This window comes from Melospiza melodia, chromosome Z (assembly GCF_035770615.1).
Source record: "Melospiza melodia melodia isolate bMelMel2 chromosome Z, bMelMel2.pri, whole genome shotgun sequence".
In the NCBI taxonomy this organism is placed as follows: domain Eukaryota; kingdom Metazoa; phylum Chordata; class Aves; order Passeriformes; family Passerellidae; genus Melospiza; species Melospiza melodia.
The window spans coordinates 14,640,757-14,659,361 of record NC_086226.1 but is presented as its reverse complement, the minus strand read 5'-3'; the positions used below and the strand labels follow the sequence as shown (position 1 = coordinate 14,659,361).

Below are 18,605 nucleotides of genomic sequence, written 5' to 3'. Positions count from 1 at the left end.
ATGATCGGGCAAGTCTGTGCCGCCGTTTGCACCGTCTTTTCTGTTGTCTATTCTGGCTACTACCTGACCCAGCTGACTCGTAAGTAAAGGTTTCTCCTGGGGCTGGCATCGCCTGACTTTTGCTTGGCTCTGCTCTTTATGCCGCACCAGTGGCCCAGTTTCTTTGGGAACAAAATGGCCATGAAGGTGCCACCGCTTTGGTTAATGTCCTGCCAGCAGCATCAGCTACAAAGGGGGAATCTGTAGCATCTGTACTGGGTGGCGCATGCAGAGGATTTGCCATGCAACCTGCAGCGGTTGCCTTCCCTCCCCGGGAGAGTGAGCGGCAGCGGAATCTGTCATTTATTTCCTCAGCTTGCTGCTTCAAGCAAGACAAGCTGCAAATTGCAGACTCTGAGGGCAGATCCTCAGAAGTACTTCTACCAACTCAGTGCTTCTCTCCAGGAGTGAAGGAAAGCACCTTTTGCTCCATATTCTGCCCCTCAGAGGCCTTGGCTGCATGACTTGAGCCTCTGATGCTGTGCCAAGACTGCGATTGCCTTGGTGATGCAGCACAAACTCCAGTGCAGGGAGGGTTTGCTGCTGAGCCCAGCAGCTGTTCCTGGGCTGCTTCAGCAGGGAGCTGCCACAGGGAAGGGACCCTTTGTGGAAGCTTTGCTGGGCTATCATCTTCAGCCAAGGGATGGGAATTAGAGCATGCAATTTGAAAGAATGTATATGGAAAATGCAGGAAAGGCAAGAGGGAAATGTAGCTTGAGCTGTTAGGCACAAGAGAAGCTCAAAGTTTTGAAGAGCAGCGGGCATTTCCAGCACCGTCTTCCTATTTCTCTCTTGGCAAAAGAGGCCCAACTGTAGACAGAGGCTCCTCTCGCGTCCATCTTGTTCTCTTGCTTGCTGTGGGAAAGAGCTGTTGCTCCTGGAGGCATGTTGGGAAAGGGAAATGCTCTGTGTTGGGACTGCCTTGTGTTGTGGGAGTGGCCAGCACAGGCACTTTTCTAAGGGCCTCTGGTTCCTTTTGCTTTGCTGGCTGCAGGTCACCTGACACGCGGATGGAGACAAGCCTGTCCTTTGGTGAGTGGCAAAGGAAGCTGTGACGTTGCTGGCGTGTGAGAATTGTGCAGCAATTCTGCCAGCTTGGCCTGTTGCAGCCGAGTGTGGAGTGCCGGCGTGGGAGGCTGAAGGAAAGGCCAGCTGCCCGGTGGCATCAGCAGTAGCAAAGGGAGCACTGGCTGTTTGCTGATTTTCCAGTGAAAAGCCTTTCAAGAGATGAAAGGCAAATGGGACAGCTCCAAGGCATCTTGCTGCTTCTAGGCAGCAGGGAAGCTCAAATGCACAGCAAGATGGAGTAGCAGCTCGTTCAGCCAGCTTCCTCGGGTTTGCGTGACTCAGAGGCCCACTTGTATCAAAGTCTATGATTTGCCCTTCTTCTGGGTCCTTTCCCAGCTCAATAGAAAGCAGCTCCTAGGGCACTGGCTTTTGCCCATCTCTCTCACTTCTGTCTGCCTGCAGGGCACAACAGCAGGGTCAGCAGCTCCTCTGGCTGCCTCTGTCATTGAGGAAGAGGCTGAAGAGGAGCAAAGGAAGATGAAGCCTTCAGCCGCTGTCCCTTCACAGCCGGAACTTGCAGAGCCAGTAAGTGACAGCTGAGCTTGGCACTGCCTTTGGTGCAGGGCCAGGCTACCCATTTTGGAGCAGCCCTTGTTGCTCGTGGCTGAAGATGCTGGCGGCCGTGTGCCTGCTGTGACGTAGTGCGGCTTCAGGCAAGCCGGGGAGCCCTGGCCAATGGGTTCTGAAGTTTGACATTTAAGCTGGGATGCTGAGAGGGTGCCAGAGTGTCTCTTGGGATCAGACAGGAGGCAGCATTCAGTGACTCTCAGTGCAGGAGTCAGCCTCTTGTGCCCGTTGTCAGTGCAGGCTGCCGGTGGTCAGCGGACAGCGCGGCCCAAATTCGCAGTTGACAGCCTTGCAGGGTACCTGGGAGACACTGGCCCCTGGAAGGGACCTGCTCTCTCCGTGGACTAATTAGCTTCAGGCTGTGCTTCACTTCCAGCCGGTCAGAGCAGAGTTTGGAGAGGGGAATCCTCGGCAGCCCTGCAGTGTAAAAGGGCGGGTGGGTCTGGGCAGGACTGGAAAGGGGCTCCCAAGGGCCGCTCCCTAAAGGCTGCCATAGAGAAGGGAAATCCGTGAAACAGATGAGAGAAGGGACACGCTGCGGGCTTCTGAGCAGACTGTTGCATGCCAACTCCGGGCTGATTTCATTCCGGCCCAGGAAAAGACAGGAGGAGGAAAGCAGCAAGGCTCTGGGTTCCTGCTCTGATCTCTTTGTGGATCTTGGCAGCCCCATCGATACCTTGTTGCCAGTGTCTTGCAGAAAAGCTGAACAGGTGGAGCATGGAGGTGGTCGGGAGGGGCTGGATCCAAGTAGCCTTTGGGCTTCTCCCGAAGGTGCCTTTGAGAAGGGGACATGGGAACTGCCTCAGCTGGAGAGGCCTGGCCGTGGCTGGCAGCACCTTCCCAAGGCCTTGCTTTTGCTGTGCGCTTTGGGGGGGCATGTGTGCCAGCCACCCTTCTGACGGGCAATCCTTTCTTGTCCCAGCTCAAGACAGGCTCTGCCATTCAACCTGGTGCCGCCGGACCAGCATGGCCTGCAGCAGCCAGCTCAAGCCCCGCTGCCGGCACTTCCTGCAGCAGCGCAGCCCAGCAGCCCGAGATGAGGGAGGAGCGGGGCCTGAAGACACTGAGTACGTCCGTCCGGTGCATTTCTTGTCTGCCAGAGCAGGCTGTTGCGCGCGTGTCTGGGTGTAGGCTGCACCAGATGCTGCCCTTCGGTCTCAGAGGCACTTAGGCCTCTCTGCAGAAGGTGTTGTTGTGCTCTGAGGCAGCGCGGCAGCGCTCAGGGAGTCCCTGCTGCCTGTGAGGGCGGCTGGGCCTGGCTTGGCCCTGCCTGGGCTGCCTTCTGGGCCAAAGACAAAAGCAGAGATTGTTTCTGCTTGAGCAGAAGGCTGGCACCTAGCAAGTGACTATTGCCCAGGGAGCTGTCTGGCCCCAGCTCTTTTCTGGCTCTGGTTCTTACTCCTCCTCCGGCCCAGACACTTTGTGCCCCTGGCAGTGGACCTGCCAGTGATGGTGGGTGTGACTGCGGAGGCTGCAAAGGCCCTTGGTTACCTCTTAGGGCCCCCTTCTTAAGGGCTCATCATTTTGGCTTATCGCGTGGGATGCTGCTCTTGAAAGAAATCAAGGCCTTCTTGGAAAGGCCACCTGATGAAAGGTGGAGAAGATGGCCCTCCCACTTGCTGGTCTCAGCAGCTGGAAGCCAAGGGCCCGCAAAGGGCCCAGAGCTGCGGGCAGTGGGGCTGCCTTTGGGACGCTCTGGGCAGCGGCGTCTCTGTGTGCGAGTGAGCGCCCTGCACTGCTTTTGTCTTTCAGGGAGCATCGTGAGTCAGGGCCAGCCTACAGGCAAATACACGGCATTTGAGGAACTCGGGCGAGGGTAAGCGTGACGTCAGCTCATTTTACAAAAGTGTGGGCCAGGTCTTTGGCTGGTGCAATATCAAGTGTGAAGTCAGGCAAGCTCCAAACATGGTCAGGCTCTGGCTTGACCTCGTGTCGCCTGCCTGGACTGCTCGGTCAGAGCAATGCAAAGGCCTCATTAAAGACAAGTTAATGCTGGCAGTGTCTTGCTTGCAGCAGTGAGGAGCAGGAGCTGGGAAAACCCCTGGCCCTGCAGCTTTGTGGCCTGAAAGAGCCCCTTGCCATGCAAGAAAGATCAGATTGTCCAGGACAGTCTTGTGACTCAAATTGTTCTCCCTTTTTTGACACACACATGCATGCACACCCGCACAAGGAGAGAGTTCCCCTTAGGTTCTGAAATGACCTGGCAGGGTGTGCGCCTTGGAGATTTCCAGCGGCCCTTGGTCTTCATGCTGCACCTTAGTGCTGTTCCCTTGGACAGCCTGCCCCGCATGGCAGAGGGCTGACGTGCTGTTGGCCGAAGAGATGCTGCAGCCAGGCATTTTTTCTAAGGAAGGCGTCCAGTCAGCCGGGGGAGATCTGCTGCCTGGGCTTGCTTTCACTGCCAAAGGGATAAAGGTCTCTTTCTGCTGCTTTTGTCTTTCTAGAGGGTTTGGAGCTGTTTATAAAGCCCTTGACACCAGCAGCGGACAACAGGTAAAGTGCCAACAGCCCCATGCCATTTTGCAGCTCTGGAGCGCTTTGCCCGCTGCTGTGAGCTGTGCTTGGAGGTTTGGGTGGCAGCTCCATGTCTGCAGCAGAGGCTGTTCCTCTGAAATACAGTCTAGGCTCAGGGGGCAGAATGCATTTGGGATGGCTTTTGGTGCTTCTGCTAAGCTCTGCTGTCTAGTGACAAGGCACTTTGGCCCAGCGTGCTGCCTCATTGCAGCAGCACTCGCTCCGTGCTCCTTGTGATCTCGAGCAGGGTGCGTCTTCTCAAGGTACCGGTGGCCAATGTCATTGCAGGTGGCAATCAAGATCATGTCACTCGAGGAGGAGATGTCCGAGGAGCTGGCTGCCAATGAAATCCTGGCCATGAGGGACAACAGGAGTCCCAATATCGTTACCTACTTAGACAGGTTGGCATATTCTGGTGTCAATGTAGCTTTAGCTGGTGCAAGCGCAAAGAGACGATGCCCTTTGGTCGCTGGCAGAGAACAGAGCTGGGGATGATTTCTCTGCTGGTCTCCAGAGCGTGGGAGGAGGTGGAGCTGGTGTTCAATAGTCTCTTGTGGCACACGTAGCTTGGAGAGCAGCTGCAAAAACCTGTCTCAGGCCCTGGGGTGACGGAGGCTGTGCCCATTCTGTTTCTCCATGCCGTGGTTTTCTTCTTTCAGCTACCTGGTGGATGCGGAGCTCTGGCTGGCCATGGAGTTCATGGACGGCGGCACCTTGTTTGATGTGCTGAGGGCAGTGTACCTGGAGGAAGGACAGATAGGCGCTGTCTGTCGGGAGGTGAGGGATCCCGCTTGTGCTTGCCCAAGACTGCCCGGATGCTGCTTGTCAGCTGGAGCTTAAGGAGAGCCAAGATTTCTTGCTCTCACCTTTCTTTTGCTGCTGCTGCTGCTGCTGTCACACCACACAGGAGAAGAAAGAGCATGGGAAGTGTACTGCCTGCCGGTGCCCTCGCACTCCTCAGGCTCTGTTCTTGCACTCTTCCATCCTGTCTATCCTCTTGCCTTGGTGCTCGCTCACTGGCTCAATTTCTCTTTCTTCCTCTTCTCAGCTTTGCCTGGGAATGTTTGCCTGGAGCCTGTCTGTCTGTCCTACATTGCTTGCCACTGGAAGGCAGCATGCGGCTGGCAGAATTTCAAGCTAAGGGCAAAGAGCTGTCCTCAGCTTCAAAGGATAGCATTGCAGCCTGGATGGCGATGCATTCAAAGGTCAACAGCTCAAAGGTGCTGCTGTCACCAGCAGCTTCCTCTTCTGCTGCCACTAGGCTTCCCCAAAATTCTTGGCCCTGCCGCCTCCCAGCCAAAGGTGGTGCGCTTCCTACCCAAGGCCGGTGGAACTTTTGGGAGCCCGGATGCCTTTGCTTGGAAATCTAGAAAAAACTTCCAAGAGTGTTGAAGCAGCAAGCTCTTCATGGTGACAGCAGCGTGATGTTTCGCCCTTGCTCACAAGTCCCTGAGAAAGCCGCCAATCCCGTTGAGCTCTTTCCTTGCGGGTGGGATGAAATCAGATCCTGCACGTTAACTTTCCCTCCCTCCTTTTTCTCTCTCAGTGCCTGCAAGGACTGCATTTCCTTCATTCCCGCCAAGTCATCCACAGAGACATCAAAAGTTGCAACGTCCTGGTGGGCACGGACGGATCCGTCAAGTTGGGTGGGTATCCCTGCTGGGTGGCAGCATGTCCAGCATATGCCGTGCGCTTGCATTTTGGTGACGGCCACTGGGGCAGAAGCGCGGCTTGGCCAGTGCGTGAATCGTCAGGGTGTTTTTGAAGCGGCCGATGCCTTATTTGCCTGGCTCCAGGCCCGTGGAAGGAGAGCTCAGCTGCTTTTTCAGTTAGATTCAGCATGGCCTGGTCAGGGCAATGGTTTTGGCCACTTTGCCAGTGGTAGCTGGCTTTGTCAGGCTTTGTTTTTGTCCTCAGGTGACTTTGGCCTCTGTGCTCAGCTCAGCCCTGAGCACAGCAAGCGCAGCTCCAGCGTCGGCACTCCCAGCTGGATGGCACCGGAGGTGGTGAGAGGAGAAGCCTACGGCCCCAAAGTGGACATCTGGTCCCTGGGGATCATGGGGCTGGAAATGGTGGAAGGGGAAGCTCCTTACCAGCGGGAAGCCCGTCTCCGGGTAAGGTGCAGCTTAGCAAGAGGGCTCTGTGTGGAGAGAGCTGTGTGTGGCTAGCAAAGGAGCAGGTGGAGTGTCCTCTTGCATCCATGTGCTGTAGGTTTTTGAACTGCTAGAAAGGAACGGGCCCCCAAAACTGCAGAACCCCAGGCACCACTCGGCTCTCCTGCGCGACTTCCTCCGCTGCTGCCTGCAGGCAGATGAGGACAGGCGCTGGTCTGCCCAGGAGCTCCTACAGGTAAGAAAAAGCAAAGGGGCAAAAAGCCCTGGCAGCTGAGGACACCTGCATGAAGGGATGAGGAGGAGGAGGAGTGTGGGCCACGTGGCACAGAAAGCTGCCAGGACAGGAAGGCGCAGGGGCACATGCTGCCCTCAGTGCTCTTTGTGTGTCTTGCTGGTAGCCAGGGAATCCTGCTTGAGCCCGCCAGGATGTGATCCTGGAAAGTAAGAGTTCCTTTCTTTGTTCTTTTTCCTCTGGGCAGCATCCCTTCGTGACCTCAGGCGATCCTGCCTCCAGCCTGGCTGCTCTGATCATCTCAGCCAAGCGAGTGCAGGAAGACTGGAGAGGAGACACCTGCGCCTGAGGAGGCCCTGATGCCCCGCCAGCCAAGAGGGGGGAAAAGGGGATGTGTCATCTTTAGGCAGAGCTTCAGCCATCCCCCGAGTTTGAAGAGGAGCTGTGCCGTAGCTAGGAAACATGATAGTGTAGATATTTGCTCAGTTGAGCTGTTAGGTTAGCTGTTAGGTTAGGTTGGGTTAGGTTAGCATAGGTTGGATTAGGTTAGGTTAGGTTAGGTTAGGTTAGGTTAGGTTAGGTTAGGTTAGGTTAGGTTAGGTTAGGTTAGGTTAGATATGTTGTTAGGTTCAATTGAAAGCTCTGTTGTTTTTCTTTCTGCAAAAGGTGAAAATTTAAAAAAATTAGGAAATACAGGGATCAACTTTTAAGGACTATGGAACATAGACATCTTGGATAGTAGAGGATTGTTTATCTTAGGATAGAGTGTTGTTAATTTAGGGAAGCTTTGAAGTAGAAATGAAAGAATTGTCATAATAAGAATTAAGCAGTGAGAGGAAAAGCTGGGCTGCAGCAGAACTGGAGCCTGCAGGCGCTCCAAGCTGTCAGCCTGAGCAGGCCACCTGCAGGACAGAATGATGAAGAAGCAGCGAGGGGATACTTTGTTTCAGCCCGAGTGTCAATAAAAGTCGAAAATACCAGAGTGTTGTAAGGCTGCCTTCCTTGCCGGGCTGTAGCTAAGTGGACAGTCCATTTCAGAGGCCCAAAGAACAAAGTGAGGTAAGCAGCTTTGCTTACCTGAAGTGTGGCATGCCTGTGGGAAGCTGAGAGACCTACAGGTAATGAACACCAGGTAATGAGCTGCCATTCAGGACAACACTAGGAGGCAGATGTGCAGTCCTTTCTGGGCCTCTTGTCTTGATCAGATGTCAGGCTGATCAGCAGCAATCACCATTTTGTTGCCACCCTCCTCTCACTATGTCACTATGTGGGATGGAATGGCATTCTCACAGCGGCATCTGGCATTTCCTCCCTGCTTCTCTTTTCCCCAGGGACCCTCTGGGCCAGCCTCATCCCCCACAGGGGTGTGCAACCACCAGGGCCACCTGCAGAGCCCCATTCCCACTCTGCTGACTCCTTGGCCTTTTCCCACATCTGGGCCAGCCTGCTGTTGCCAGGTGTTGGAAACATGCACACAGCATAGCACACCTGTCATTGAGCAATTTGATGCAGGAGCCCCTGCTGAGCACGGCTCTCCACCCCGGCCCTTTTCCCACCGAGCTGTGGCTCCATTTCGCCTCCATCTGCTGGCATAGCCACTGTGAGGGACTGCTCAGGGACTGGATGCTCCTTGAATGTTGCCCACAGGCCTGATTTCCACGCCTCCCCATTCCTCCTACCCCTAAGGCTGCCTCAGCCGTCTGAACACAATTTTTCTTACTCTAATGGCTTCCTGTGCCTTACTTGATACTGTAAGCAGAAGTACACCGTTTTGATTGTCTTTCTTCTAGAATTAATAAAAATAAGTTGGAAATACTCCTAGATTTTGCCATTTAAAACTTGAGGCAAGTGCAAAAAGTAGAGAAGCTTTCTGTGCAGCTTTTCAGGTAATTTGAGGTCTCCTTCCTCTTCACTCACTTTCAGCATATCTGTTGATTTTCCTTTGCTCTCATCTTTGAAGCTTCATCCCTTGTCTATCCATCTGCAAAAATAGCCTGTAAACCCAAGGCAAATTTACTATCCTTTGTATTTTTCCTCTTCTGGAAAAGCTGAGGCTCGTGTGATCTTCTCCTGTCATCTAGACTTTGATTCCCATCTTGGCTCTGGCTAAGAGCAGAACAAATTTAATTTATTGCCTGCTAGTATGATCTGCTAGCAAAGGTCACATTTAGAGCTAAGCATGATGCTTCTCTCCCTCCGTTGAATACACATCTTTGTGTCAAGGCCTGGTGACTTCCAGGAGCACCTGGAAGCTACTGCCAAGGACAAAAGTCTCACTCTTGCTGGTTTTGACACTCATTGGTTGGTAGGATTTTGATCTACGTCGACAGTGATCTACAGGAACTGGATCCTTGACACCAAGTGCCTTCAAGCAACATTTCTAAGCAGAGTGGGCAATGAAGTCCAGATACTAATGAGTTGTGGTTTGTTTTAACTCTGTCTAACATATGGTACACTATCCCAAAACATGTTATTTTTGAGTGCTTCAGGCATTTAAAACTTAGGTTTATTCTTGTCAACACTTTTCTGTCCTCTCTTCAGAAATCTGCATGTCCAGCTGCTAATTTCTTTCTCAGCTTGTTGAAAAGGTACCAGTCAGACAAGACTTGTTTCTTGACCCAGAGATGGGGCAAGCGTCACCGTTAGGCCGGACGTGGCATACACACGTGATCAGGGTCCAAGAAGAAAAAGGTTTGTTTCTTTTATTCTGCATGTTCTCCAGCTTATACACTCTTAACAAAGCGTGATCTCAAGTCACTAACTACATCACAATAACTTCTTCTATCCATTGGTGCAAAGCAATTAACGCCAATATAACTGGCAAAAGTTTTACAGAAATTTATAAGGCACATATGCACATCTACTTCGGCACCTAGTCTAGCATACGCAAATTTTCCTGTATCTCTTCTAATGGGTTTCCATGCTGACGGCCTTGTCTTCTTCCTTGCTATGGATACACTCAAAAACCATCAACTGCTATTTCTTCTGTGAACTCGGCTTTGCTTGCAGGCCAGCTGTCAAGCCCCTCCAAAGGTCAGCATGCACCCGCGTGCTCAAGGAGCAACTGCAGCCTGCAATAGTCCTGGAAATTTATTATCTTTGCTTCGTTTGCCATCTAAATGTCACTGAAGAAGTTAGGCTTTTCCAAACCAGCTAGGATGCCACCTAGAAGAAGCAGACTTGCTTTCAGTCAAAGCTTTTGGGACCAAGAGTCATGTTTGCTTGCATTGCTTGGATGCCGCTTGGATTGGCGCATTCTCTGAGTTCCCCTGGCATGCCTTGAGCCCTGCCTTTGTGAGTGAGGAGAATTTCCCAGGCTTTTCTTTTGCATCAGCTGTACAGAAGGTTGTCTTGCTGGGCACAAGAAAGCCACAGAGCAGCTGCCATTGTGAGGTCAAGCCAGAGGTGCCACGTCACAGTGCTGTCAGCACAGCGTTGTCCCGGTGCGCGCCAGGCCTGGTCGTCCAGAGTAGCTCTTCCGCTGGCTCCCTGCAGGAGGATCCTTGTGCTCAAGGAGCTCTCAGCAGACGGCCTGCACCCCGAGAGGAGTCTTGGCTTTCCCTTGGGTGGCACTCAGCGTGCAAACGCGCACAGCGCTGCCAAAATGATCGGGCAAGTCTGTGCCGCCGTTTGCACCGTCTTTTCTGTTGTCTATTCTGGCTACTACCTGACCCAGCTGACTCGTAAGTAAAGGTTTCTCCTGGGGCTGGCATCGCCCGACTTTTGCTTGGCTCTGCTCTTTATGCCGCACCAGTGGCCCAGTTTCTTTGGGAACAAAATGGCCATGAAGGTGCCACCGCTTTGGTCAATGTCCTGCCAGCAGCATCAGCTACAAAGGGGGAATCTGTAGCATCTGTACTGGGTGGCGCATGCAGAGTATTTGCCATGCAACCTGCAGCGGTTGCCTTCCCTCCCCGGGAGAGTGAGCGGCAGCGGAATCTGTCATTTATTTCCTCAGCTTGCTGCTTCAAGCAAGACAAGCTGCAAATTGCAGACTCTGAGGGCAGATCCTCAGAAGTACTTCTACCAACTCAGTGCTTCTCTCCAGGAGTGAAGGAAAGCACCTTTTGCTCCATATTCTGCCCCTCAGAGGCCTTGGCTGCATGACTTGAGCCTTTGATGCTGTGCCACGACTGCGATTGCCTTGGTGATGCAGCACAAACTCCAGTGCAGGGAGGGTTTGCTGCTGAGCCCAGCAGCTGTTCCTGGGCTGCTTCAGCAGGGAGCTGCCACAGGGAAGGGACCCTTTGTGGAAGCTTTGCTGGGCTATCATCTTCAGCCAAGGGATGGGAATTAGAGCATGCAATTTGAAAGAATGTATATGGAAAATGCAGGAAAGGCAAGAGGGAAATGTAGCTTGAGCTGTTAGGCACAAGAGAAGCTCAAAGTTTTGAAGAGCAGCGGGCATTTCCAGCACCGTCTTCCTATTTCTCTCTTGGCAAAAGAGGCCCAACTGTAGACAGAGGCTCCTCTCGCGTCCATCTTGTTCTCTTGCTTGCTGTGGGAAAGAGCTGTTGCTCCTGGAGGCATGTTGGGAAAGGGAAATGCTCTGTGTTGGGACTGCCTTGTGTTGTGGGAGTGGCCAGCACAGGCACTTTTCTAAGGGCCTCTGGTTCCTTTTGCTTTGCTGGCTGCAGGTCACCTGACACGCGGATGGAGACAAGCCTGTCCTTTGGTGAGTGGCAAAGGAAGCTGTGACGTTGCTGGCGTGTGAGAATTGTGCAGCAATTCTGCCAGCTTGGCCTGTTGCAGCCGAGTGTGGAGTGCCGGCGTGGGAGGCTGAAGGAAAGGCCAGCTGTCCGGTGGCATCAGCAGTAGCAAAGGGAGCACTGGCTGTTTGCTGATTTTCCAGTGAAAAGCCTTTCAAGAGATGAAAGGCAAATGGGACAGCTCCAAGGCATCTTGCTGCTTCTAGGCAGCAGGGAAGCTCAAATGCACAGCAAGATGGAGTAGCAGCTCGTTCAGCCAGCTTCCTCGGGTTTGCGTGACTCAGAGGCCCACTTGTATCAAAGTCTATGATTTGCCCTTCTTCTGGGTCCTTTCCCAGCTCAATAGAAAGCAGCTCCTAGGGCACTGGCTTTTGCCCATCTCTCTCACTTCTGTCTGCCTGCAGGGCACAACAGCAGGGTCAGCAGCTCCTCTGGCTGCCTCTGTCATTGAGGAAGAGGCTGAAGAGGAGCAAAGGAAGATGAAGCCTTCAGCCGCTGCCCCTTCACAGCCGGAACTTGCAGAGCCAGTAAGTGACAGCTGAGCTTGGCACTGCCTTTGGTGCAGGGCCAGGCTACCCATTTTGGAGCAGCCCTTGTTGCTCGTGGCTGAAGATGCTGGCGGCCGTGTGCCTGCTGTGACGTAGTGCGGCTTCAGGCAAGCCAGGGAGCCCTGGCCAATGGGTTCTGAAGTTTGACATTTAAGCTGGGATGCTGAGAGGGTGCCAGAGTGTCTCTTGGGATCAGACAGGAGGCAGCATTCAGTGACTCTCAGTGCAGGAGTCAGCCTCTTGTGCCCGTTGTCAGTGCAGGCTGCCGGTGGTCAGCGGACAGCGCGGCCCAAATTCGCAGTTGACAGCCTTGCAGGGTACCTGGGAGACACTAGCCCCTGGAAGGGACCTGCTCTCTCCGTGGACTAATTAGCTTCAGGCTGTGCTTCACTTCCAGCCGGTCAGAGCAGAGTTTGGAGAGGGGAATCCTCGGCAGCCCTGCAGTGTAAAAGGGCGGGTGGGTCTGGGCAGGACTGGAAAGGGGCTCCCAAGGGCCGCTCCCTAAAGGCTGCCATAGAGAAGGGAAATCCGTGAAACAGATCAGAGAAGGGACACGCTGCGGGCTTCTGAGCAGACTGTTGCATGCCAACTCCGGGCTGATTTCATTCCGGCCCAGGAAAAGACAGGAGGAGGAAAGCAGCAAGGCTCTGGGTTCCTGCTCTGATCTCTTTGTGGATCTTGGCAGCCCCATCGATACCTTGTTGCCAGTGTCTTGCAGAAAAGCTGAACAGGTGGAGCGTGGAGGTGGTCGGGAGGGGCTGGATCCAAGTAGCCTTTGGGCTTCTCCCGAAGGTGCCTTTGAGAAGGGGACATGGGAACTGCCTCAGCTGGAGAGGCCTGGCCGTGGCTGGCAGCACCTTCCCAAGGCCTTGCTTTTGCTGTGCGCTTCGGGGGGGCATGTGTGCCAGCCACCCTTCTGACGGGCAATCCTTTCTTGTCCCAGCGCAAGACAGGCTCTGCCATTCAACCTGGTGCCGCCGGACCAGCATGGCCTGCAGCAGCCAGCTCAAGCCCCGCTGCCGGCACTTCCTGCAGCAGCGCAGCCCAGCAGCCCGAGATGAGGGAGGAGCGGGGCCTGAAGACACTGAGTACGTCCGTCCGGTGCATTTCTTGTCTGCCAGAGCAGGCTGTTGCGCGCGTGTCTGGGTGTAGGCTGCACCAGATGCTGCCCTTCGGTCTCAGAGGCACTTAGGCCTCTCTGCAGAAGGTGTTGTTGTGCTCTGAGGCAGCGCGGCAGCGCTCAGGGAGTCCCTGCTGCCTGTGAGGGCGGCTGGGCCTGGCTTGGCCCTGCCTGGGCTGCCTTCTGGGCCAAAGACAAAAGCAGAGATGGTTTCTGCTTGAGCAGAAGGCTGGCACCTAGCAAGTGACTATTGCCCAGGGAGCTGTCTGGCCCCAGCTGTTTTCTGGCTCTGGTTCTTACTCCTCCTCCGGCCCAGACACTTTGTGCCCCTGGCAGTGGACCTGCCAGTGATGGTGGGTGTGACTGCGGAGGCTGCAAAGGCCCTTGGTTACCTCTTAGGGCCCCCTTCTTAAGGGCTCATCATTTTGGCTTATCGCGTGGGATGCTGCTCTTGAAAGAAATCAAGGCCTTCTTGGAAAGGCCACCTGATGAAAGGTGGAGAAGATGGCCCTCCCACTTGCTGGTCTCAGCAGCTGGAAGCCAAGGGCCCGCAAAGGGCCCAGAGCTGCGGGCAGTGGGGCTGCCTTTGGGACGCTCTGGGCAGCGGCGTCTCTGTGTGCGAGTGAGCGCCCTGCACTGCTTTTGTCTTTCAGGGAGCATCGTGAGTCAGGGCCAGCCTACAGGCAAATACACGGCATTTGAGGAACTCGGGCGAGGGTAAGCGTGACGTCAGCTCATTTTACAAAAGTGTGGGCCAGGTCTTTGGCTGGTGCAATATCAAGCGTGAAGTCAGGCAAGCTCCAAACATGGTCAGGCTCTGGCTTGACCTCGTGTCGCCTGCCTGGACTGCTCGGTCAGAGCAATGCAAAGGCCTCATTAAAGACAAGTTAATGCTGGCAGTGTCTTGCTTGCAGCAGTGAGGAGCAGGAGCTGGGAAAACCCCTGGCCCTGCAGCTTTGTGGCCTGAAAGAGCCCCTTGCCATGCAAGAAAGATCAGATTGTCCAGGACAGTCTTGTGACTCAAATTGTTCTCCCTTTTTTGACACACACATGCATGCACACCCGCACAAGGAGAGAGTTCCCCTTAGGTTCTGAAATGACCTGGCAGGGTGTGCGCCTTGGAGATTTCCAGCGGCCCTTGGTCTTCATGCTGCACCTTAGTGCTGTTCCCTTGGACAGCCTGCCCCGCATGGCAGAGGGCTGACGTGCTGTTGGCCGAAGAGATGCTGCAGCCAGGCATTTTTTCTAAGGAAGGCGTCCAGTCAGCCGGGGGAGATCTGCTGCCTGGGCTTGCTTTCACTGCCAAAGGGATAAAGGTCTCTTTCTGCTGCTTTTGTCTTTCTAGAGGGTTTGGAGCTGTTTATAAAGCCCTTGACACCAGCAGCGGACAACAGGTAAAGTGCCAACAGCCCCATGCCATTTTGCAGCTCTGGAGCGCTTTGCCCGCTGCTGTGAGCTGTGCTTGGAGGTTTGGGCGGCGGCTCCATATCTGCAGCAGAGGCTGTTCCTCTGAAATACAGTCTAGGCTCAGGGGGCAGAATGCATTTGGGATGGCTTTTGGTGCTTCTGCTAAGCTCTGCTGTCTAGTGACAAGGCACTTTGGCCCAGCGTGCTGCCTCATTGCAGCAGCACTCGCTCCGTGCTCCTTGTGATCTCGAGCAGGGTGCGTCTTCTCAAGGTACCGGTGGCCAATGTCATTGCAGGTGGCAATCAAGATCATGTCACTCGAGGAGGAGATGTCCGAGGAGCTGGCTGCCAATGAAATCCTGGCCATGAGGGACAACAGGAGTCCCAATATCGTTACCTACTTAGACAGGTTGGCATATTCTGGTGTCAATGTAGCTTTAGCTGGTGCAAGCGCAAAGAGACGATGCCCTTTGGTCGCTGGCAGAGAACAGAGCTGGGGATGATTTCTCTGCTGGTCTCCAGAGCGTGGGAGGAGGTGGAGCTGGTGTTCAATAGTCTCTTGTGGCACACGTAGCTTGGAGAGCAGCTGCAAAAACCTGTCTCAGGCCCTGGGGTGACGGAGGCTGTGCCCATTCTGTTTCTCCATGCCGTGGTTTTCTTCTTTCAGCTACCTGGTGGATGCGGAGCTCTGGCTGGCCATGGAGTTCATGGACGGCGGCACCTTGTTTGATGTGCTGAGGGCAGTGTACCTGGAGGAAGGACAGATAGGCGCTGTCTGTCGGGAGGTGAGGGATCCCGCTTGTGCTTGCCCAAGACTGCCCGGATGCTGCTTGTCAGCTGGAGCTTAAGGAGAGCCGAGATTTCTTGCTCTCACCTTTCTTTTGCTGCTGCTGCTGCTGCTGCTGTCACACCACACAGGAGAAGAAAGAGCATGGGAAGTGTACTGCCTGCCGGTGCCCTCGCACTCCTCAGGCTCTGTTCTTGCACTCTTCCATCCTGTCTGTCCTCTGGCCTTGGTGCTCGCTCACTGGCTCAATTTCTCTTTCTTCCTCTTCTCAGCTTTGCCTGGGAATGTTTGCCTGGAGCCTGTCTGTCTGTCCTACATTGCTTGCCACTGGAAGGCAGCATGCGGCTGGCAGAATTTCAAGCTAAGGGCAAAGAGCTGTCCTCAGCTTCAAAGGATAGCATTGCAGCCTGGATGGCGATGCATTCAAAGGTCAACAGCTCAAAGGTGCTGCTGTCACCAGCAGCTTCCTCTTCTGCTGCCACTAGGCTTCCCCAAAATTCTTGGCCCTGCCGCCTCCCAGCCAAAGGTGGCGCGCTTCCTACCCAAGGCCGGTGGAACTTTTGGGAGCCCGGATGCCTTTGCTTGGAAATCTAGAAAAAACTTCCAAGAGTGTTGAAGCAGCAAGCTCTTCATGGTGACAGCAGCGTGATGTTTCGCCCTCGCTCACAATTCCCTGAGAAAGCCGCCAATCCCGTTGAGCTCTTTCCTTGCGGGTGGGATGAAATCAGATCCTGCACGTTAACTTTCCCTCCCTCCTTTTTCTCTCTCAGTGCCTGCAAGGACTGCATTTCCTTCATTCCCGCCAAGTCATCCACAGAGACATCAAAAGTTGCAACGTCCTGGTGGGCACGGACGGATCCGTCAAGTTGGGTGGGTATCCCTGCTGGGCGGCAGCATGTCCAGCATATGCCGTGCGCTTGCATTTTGGTGACGGCCACTGGGGCAGAAGCGCGGCTTGGCCAGTGCGTGAATCGTCAGGGTGTTTTTGAAGCGGCCGATGCCTTATTTGCCTGGCTCCAGGCACGTGGAAGGAGAGCTCAGCTGCTTTTTCAGTTAGATTCAGCATGGCCTGGTCAGGGCAATGGTTTTGGCCACTTTGCCAGTGGTAGCTGGCTTTGTCAGGCTTTGTTTTTGTCCTCAGGTGACTTTGGCCTCTGTGCTCAGCTCAGCCCTGAGCACAGCAAGCGCAGCTCCAGCGTCGGCACTCCCAGCTGGATGGCACCGGAGGTGGTGAGAGGAGAAGCCTACGGCCCCAAAGTGGACATCTGGTCCCTGGGGATCATGGGGCTGGAAATGGTGGAAGGGGAAGCTCCTTACCAGCGGGAAGCCCGTCTCCGGGTAAGGTGCAGCTTAGCAAGAGGGCTCTGTGTGGAGAGAGCTGTGTGTGGCTAGCAAAGGAGCAGGTGGAGTGTCCTCTTGCATCCATGTGCTGTAGGTTTTTGAACTGCTAGAAAGGAACGGGCCCCCAAAACTGCAGAACCCCAGGCACCACTCGGCTCTCCTGCGCGACTTCCTCCGCTGCTGCCTGCAGGCAGATGAGGACAGGCGCTGGTCTGCCCAGGAGCTCCTACAGGTAAGAAAAAGCAAAGGGGCAAAAAGCCCTGGCAGCTGAGGACACCTGCATGAAGGGATGAGGAGGAGGAGGAGTGTGGGCCACGTGGCACAGAAAGCTGCCAGGACAGGAAGGCGCAGGGGCACATGCTGCCCTCAGTGCTCTTTGTGTGTCTTGCTGGTAGCCAGGGAATCCTGCTTGAGCCCGCCAGGATGTGATCCTGGAAAGTAAGAGTTCCTTTCTTTGTTCTTTTTCCTCTGGGCAGCATCCCTTCGTGACCTCAGGCGATCCTGCCTCCAGCCTGGCTGCTCTGATCATCTCAGCCAAGCGAGTGCAGGAAGACTGGAGAGGAGACACCTGCGCCTGAGGAGGCCCTGATGCCCCGCCAGCCAAGAGGAGGGAAAAGGGGATGTGTCATCTTTAGGCAGAGCTTCAGCCATCCCCCGAGTTTGAAGAGGAGCTGTGCTGTAGCTAGGAAACATGATAGTGTAGATATTTGCTCAGTTGAGCTGTTAGGTTAGCTGTTAGGTTAGGTTGGGTTAGGTTAGCATAGGTTGGATTAGGTTAGGTTAGGTTAGGTTAGGTTAGGTTAGGTTAGGTTAGGTTAGGTTAGGTTAGGTTAGGTTAGGTTAGGTTAGGTTAGATATGTTGTTAGGTTCAATTGAAAGCTCTGTTGTTTTTCTTTCTGCAAAAGGTGAAAATTTAAAAAAATTAGGAAATACAGGGATCAACTTTTAAGGACTATGGAACATAGACATCTTGGATAGTAGAGGATTGTTTATCTTAGGATAGAGTGTTGTTAATTTAGGGAAGCTTTGAAGTAGAAATGAAAGAATTGTCATAATAAGAATTAAGCAGTGAGAGGAAAAGCTGGGCTGCAGCAGAACTGGAGCCTGCAGGCGCTCCAAGCTGTCAGCCTGAGCAGGCCACCTGCAGGACAGAATGATGAAGAAGCAGCGAGGGGATACTTTGTTTCAGCCCGAGTGTCAATAAAAGTCGAAAATACCAGAGTGTTGTAAGGCTGCCTTCCTTGCCGGGCTGTAGCTAAGTGGACAGTCCATTTCAGAGGCCCAAAGAACAAAGTGAGGTAAGCAGCTTTGCTTACCTGAAGTGTGGCATGCCTGTGGGAAGCTGAGAGACCTACAGGTAATGAACACCAGGTAATGAGCTGCCATTCAGGACAACACTAGGAGGCAGATGTGCAGTCCTTTCTGGGCCTCTTGTCTTGATCAGATGTCAGGCTGATCAGCAGCAATCACCATTTTGTTGCCACCCTCCTCTCACTATGTCACTATGTGGGATGGAATGGCATTCTCACAGCGGCATCTGGCATTTCCTCCCTGCTTCTCTTTTCCCCAGGGACCCTCTGGGCCAGCCTCATCCTCCACAGGGGTGTGCAACCACCAGGGCCACCTGCAGAGCCCCATTCCCACTCTGCTGCCTCCTTGGCCTTTTCCCACATCTGGGCCAGCCTGCTGTTGCCAGGTGTTGGAAACATGCACACAGCATAGCACACCTGTCATTGAGCAATTTGATGCAGGAGCCCCTGCTGAGCACGGCTCTCCACCCCGGCCCTTTTCCCACCGAGCTGTGGCTCCATTTCGCCTCCATCTGCTGGCATAGCCACTGTGAGGGACTGCTCAGGGACTGGATGCTCCTTGAATGTTGCCCACAGGCCTGATTTCCACGCCTCCCCATTCCTCCTACCCCTAAGGCTGCCTCAGCCGTCTGAACACAATTTTTCTTACTCTAATGGCTTCCTGTGCCTTACTTGATACTGTAAGCAGAAGTACACCGTTTTGATTGTCTTTCTTCTAGAATTAATAAAAATAAGTTGGAAATACTCCTAGATTTTGCCATTTAAAACTTGAGGCAAGTGCAAAAAGTAGAGAAGCTTTCTGTGCAGCTTTTCAGGTAATTTGAGGTCTCCTTCCTCTTCACTCACTTT

At 54.0% G+C, this 18,605-nt stretch overlaps 1 protein-coding gene across 1 annotated transcript; it reads left to right on the top strand.

Moving 5' to 3' along the window:
• LOC134431592 (serine/threonine-protein kinase PAK 3-like) lies at positions 1-6,883 on the top strand. Its single transcript, XM_063179618.1, has 13 exons — positions 1-79; positions 1,034-1,071; positions 1,510-1,636; positions 1,696-1,707; positions 2,607-2,741; positions 3,427-3,490; positions 4,119-4,167; positions 4,477-4,589; positions 4,848-4,965; positions 5,735-5,834; positions 6,106-6,302; positions 6,400-6,537; positions 6,782-6,883. The coding sequence occupies exons 1-13, from the start codon at positions 1-3 to the stop codon at positions 6,881-6,883; spliced, it is 1,272 nt and encodes a 423-aa protein (XP_063035688.1).
• The last annotated feature ends 11,722 nt before the right edge of the window (positions 6,884-18,605 follow it).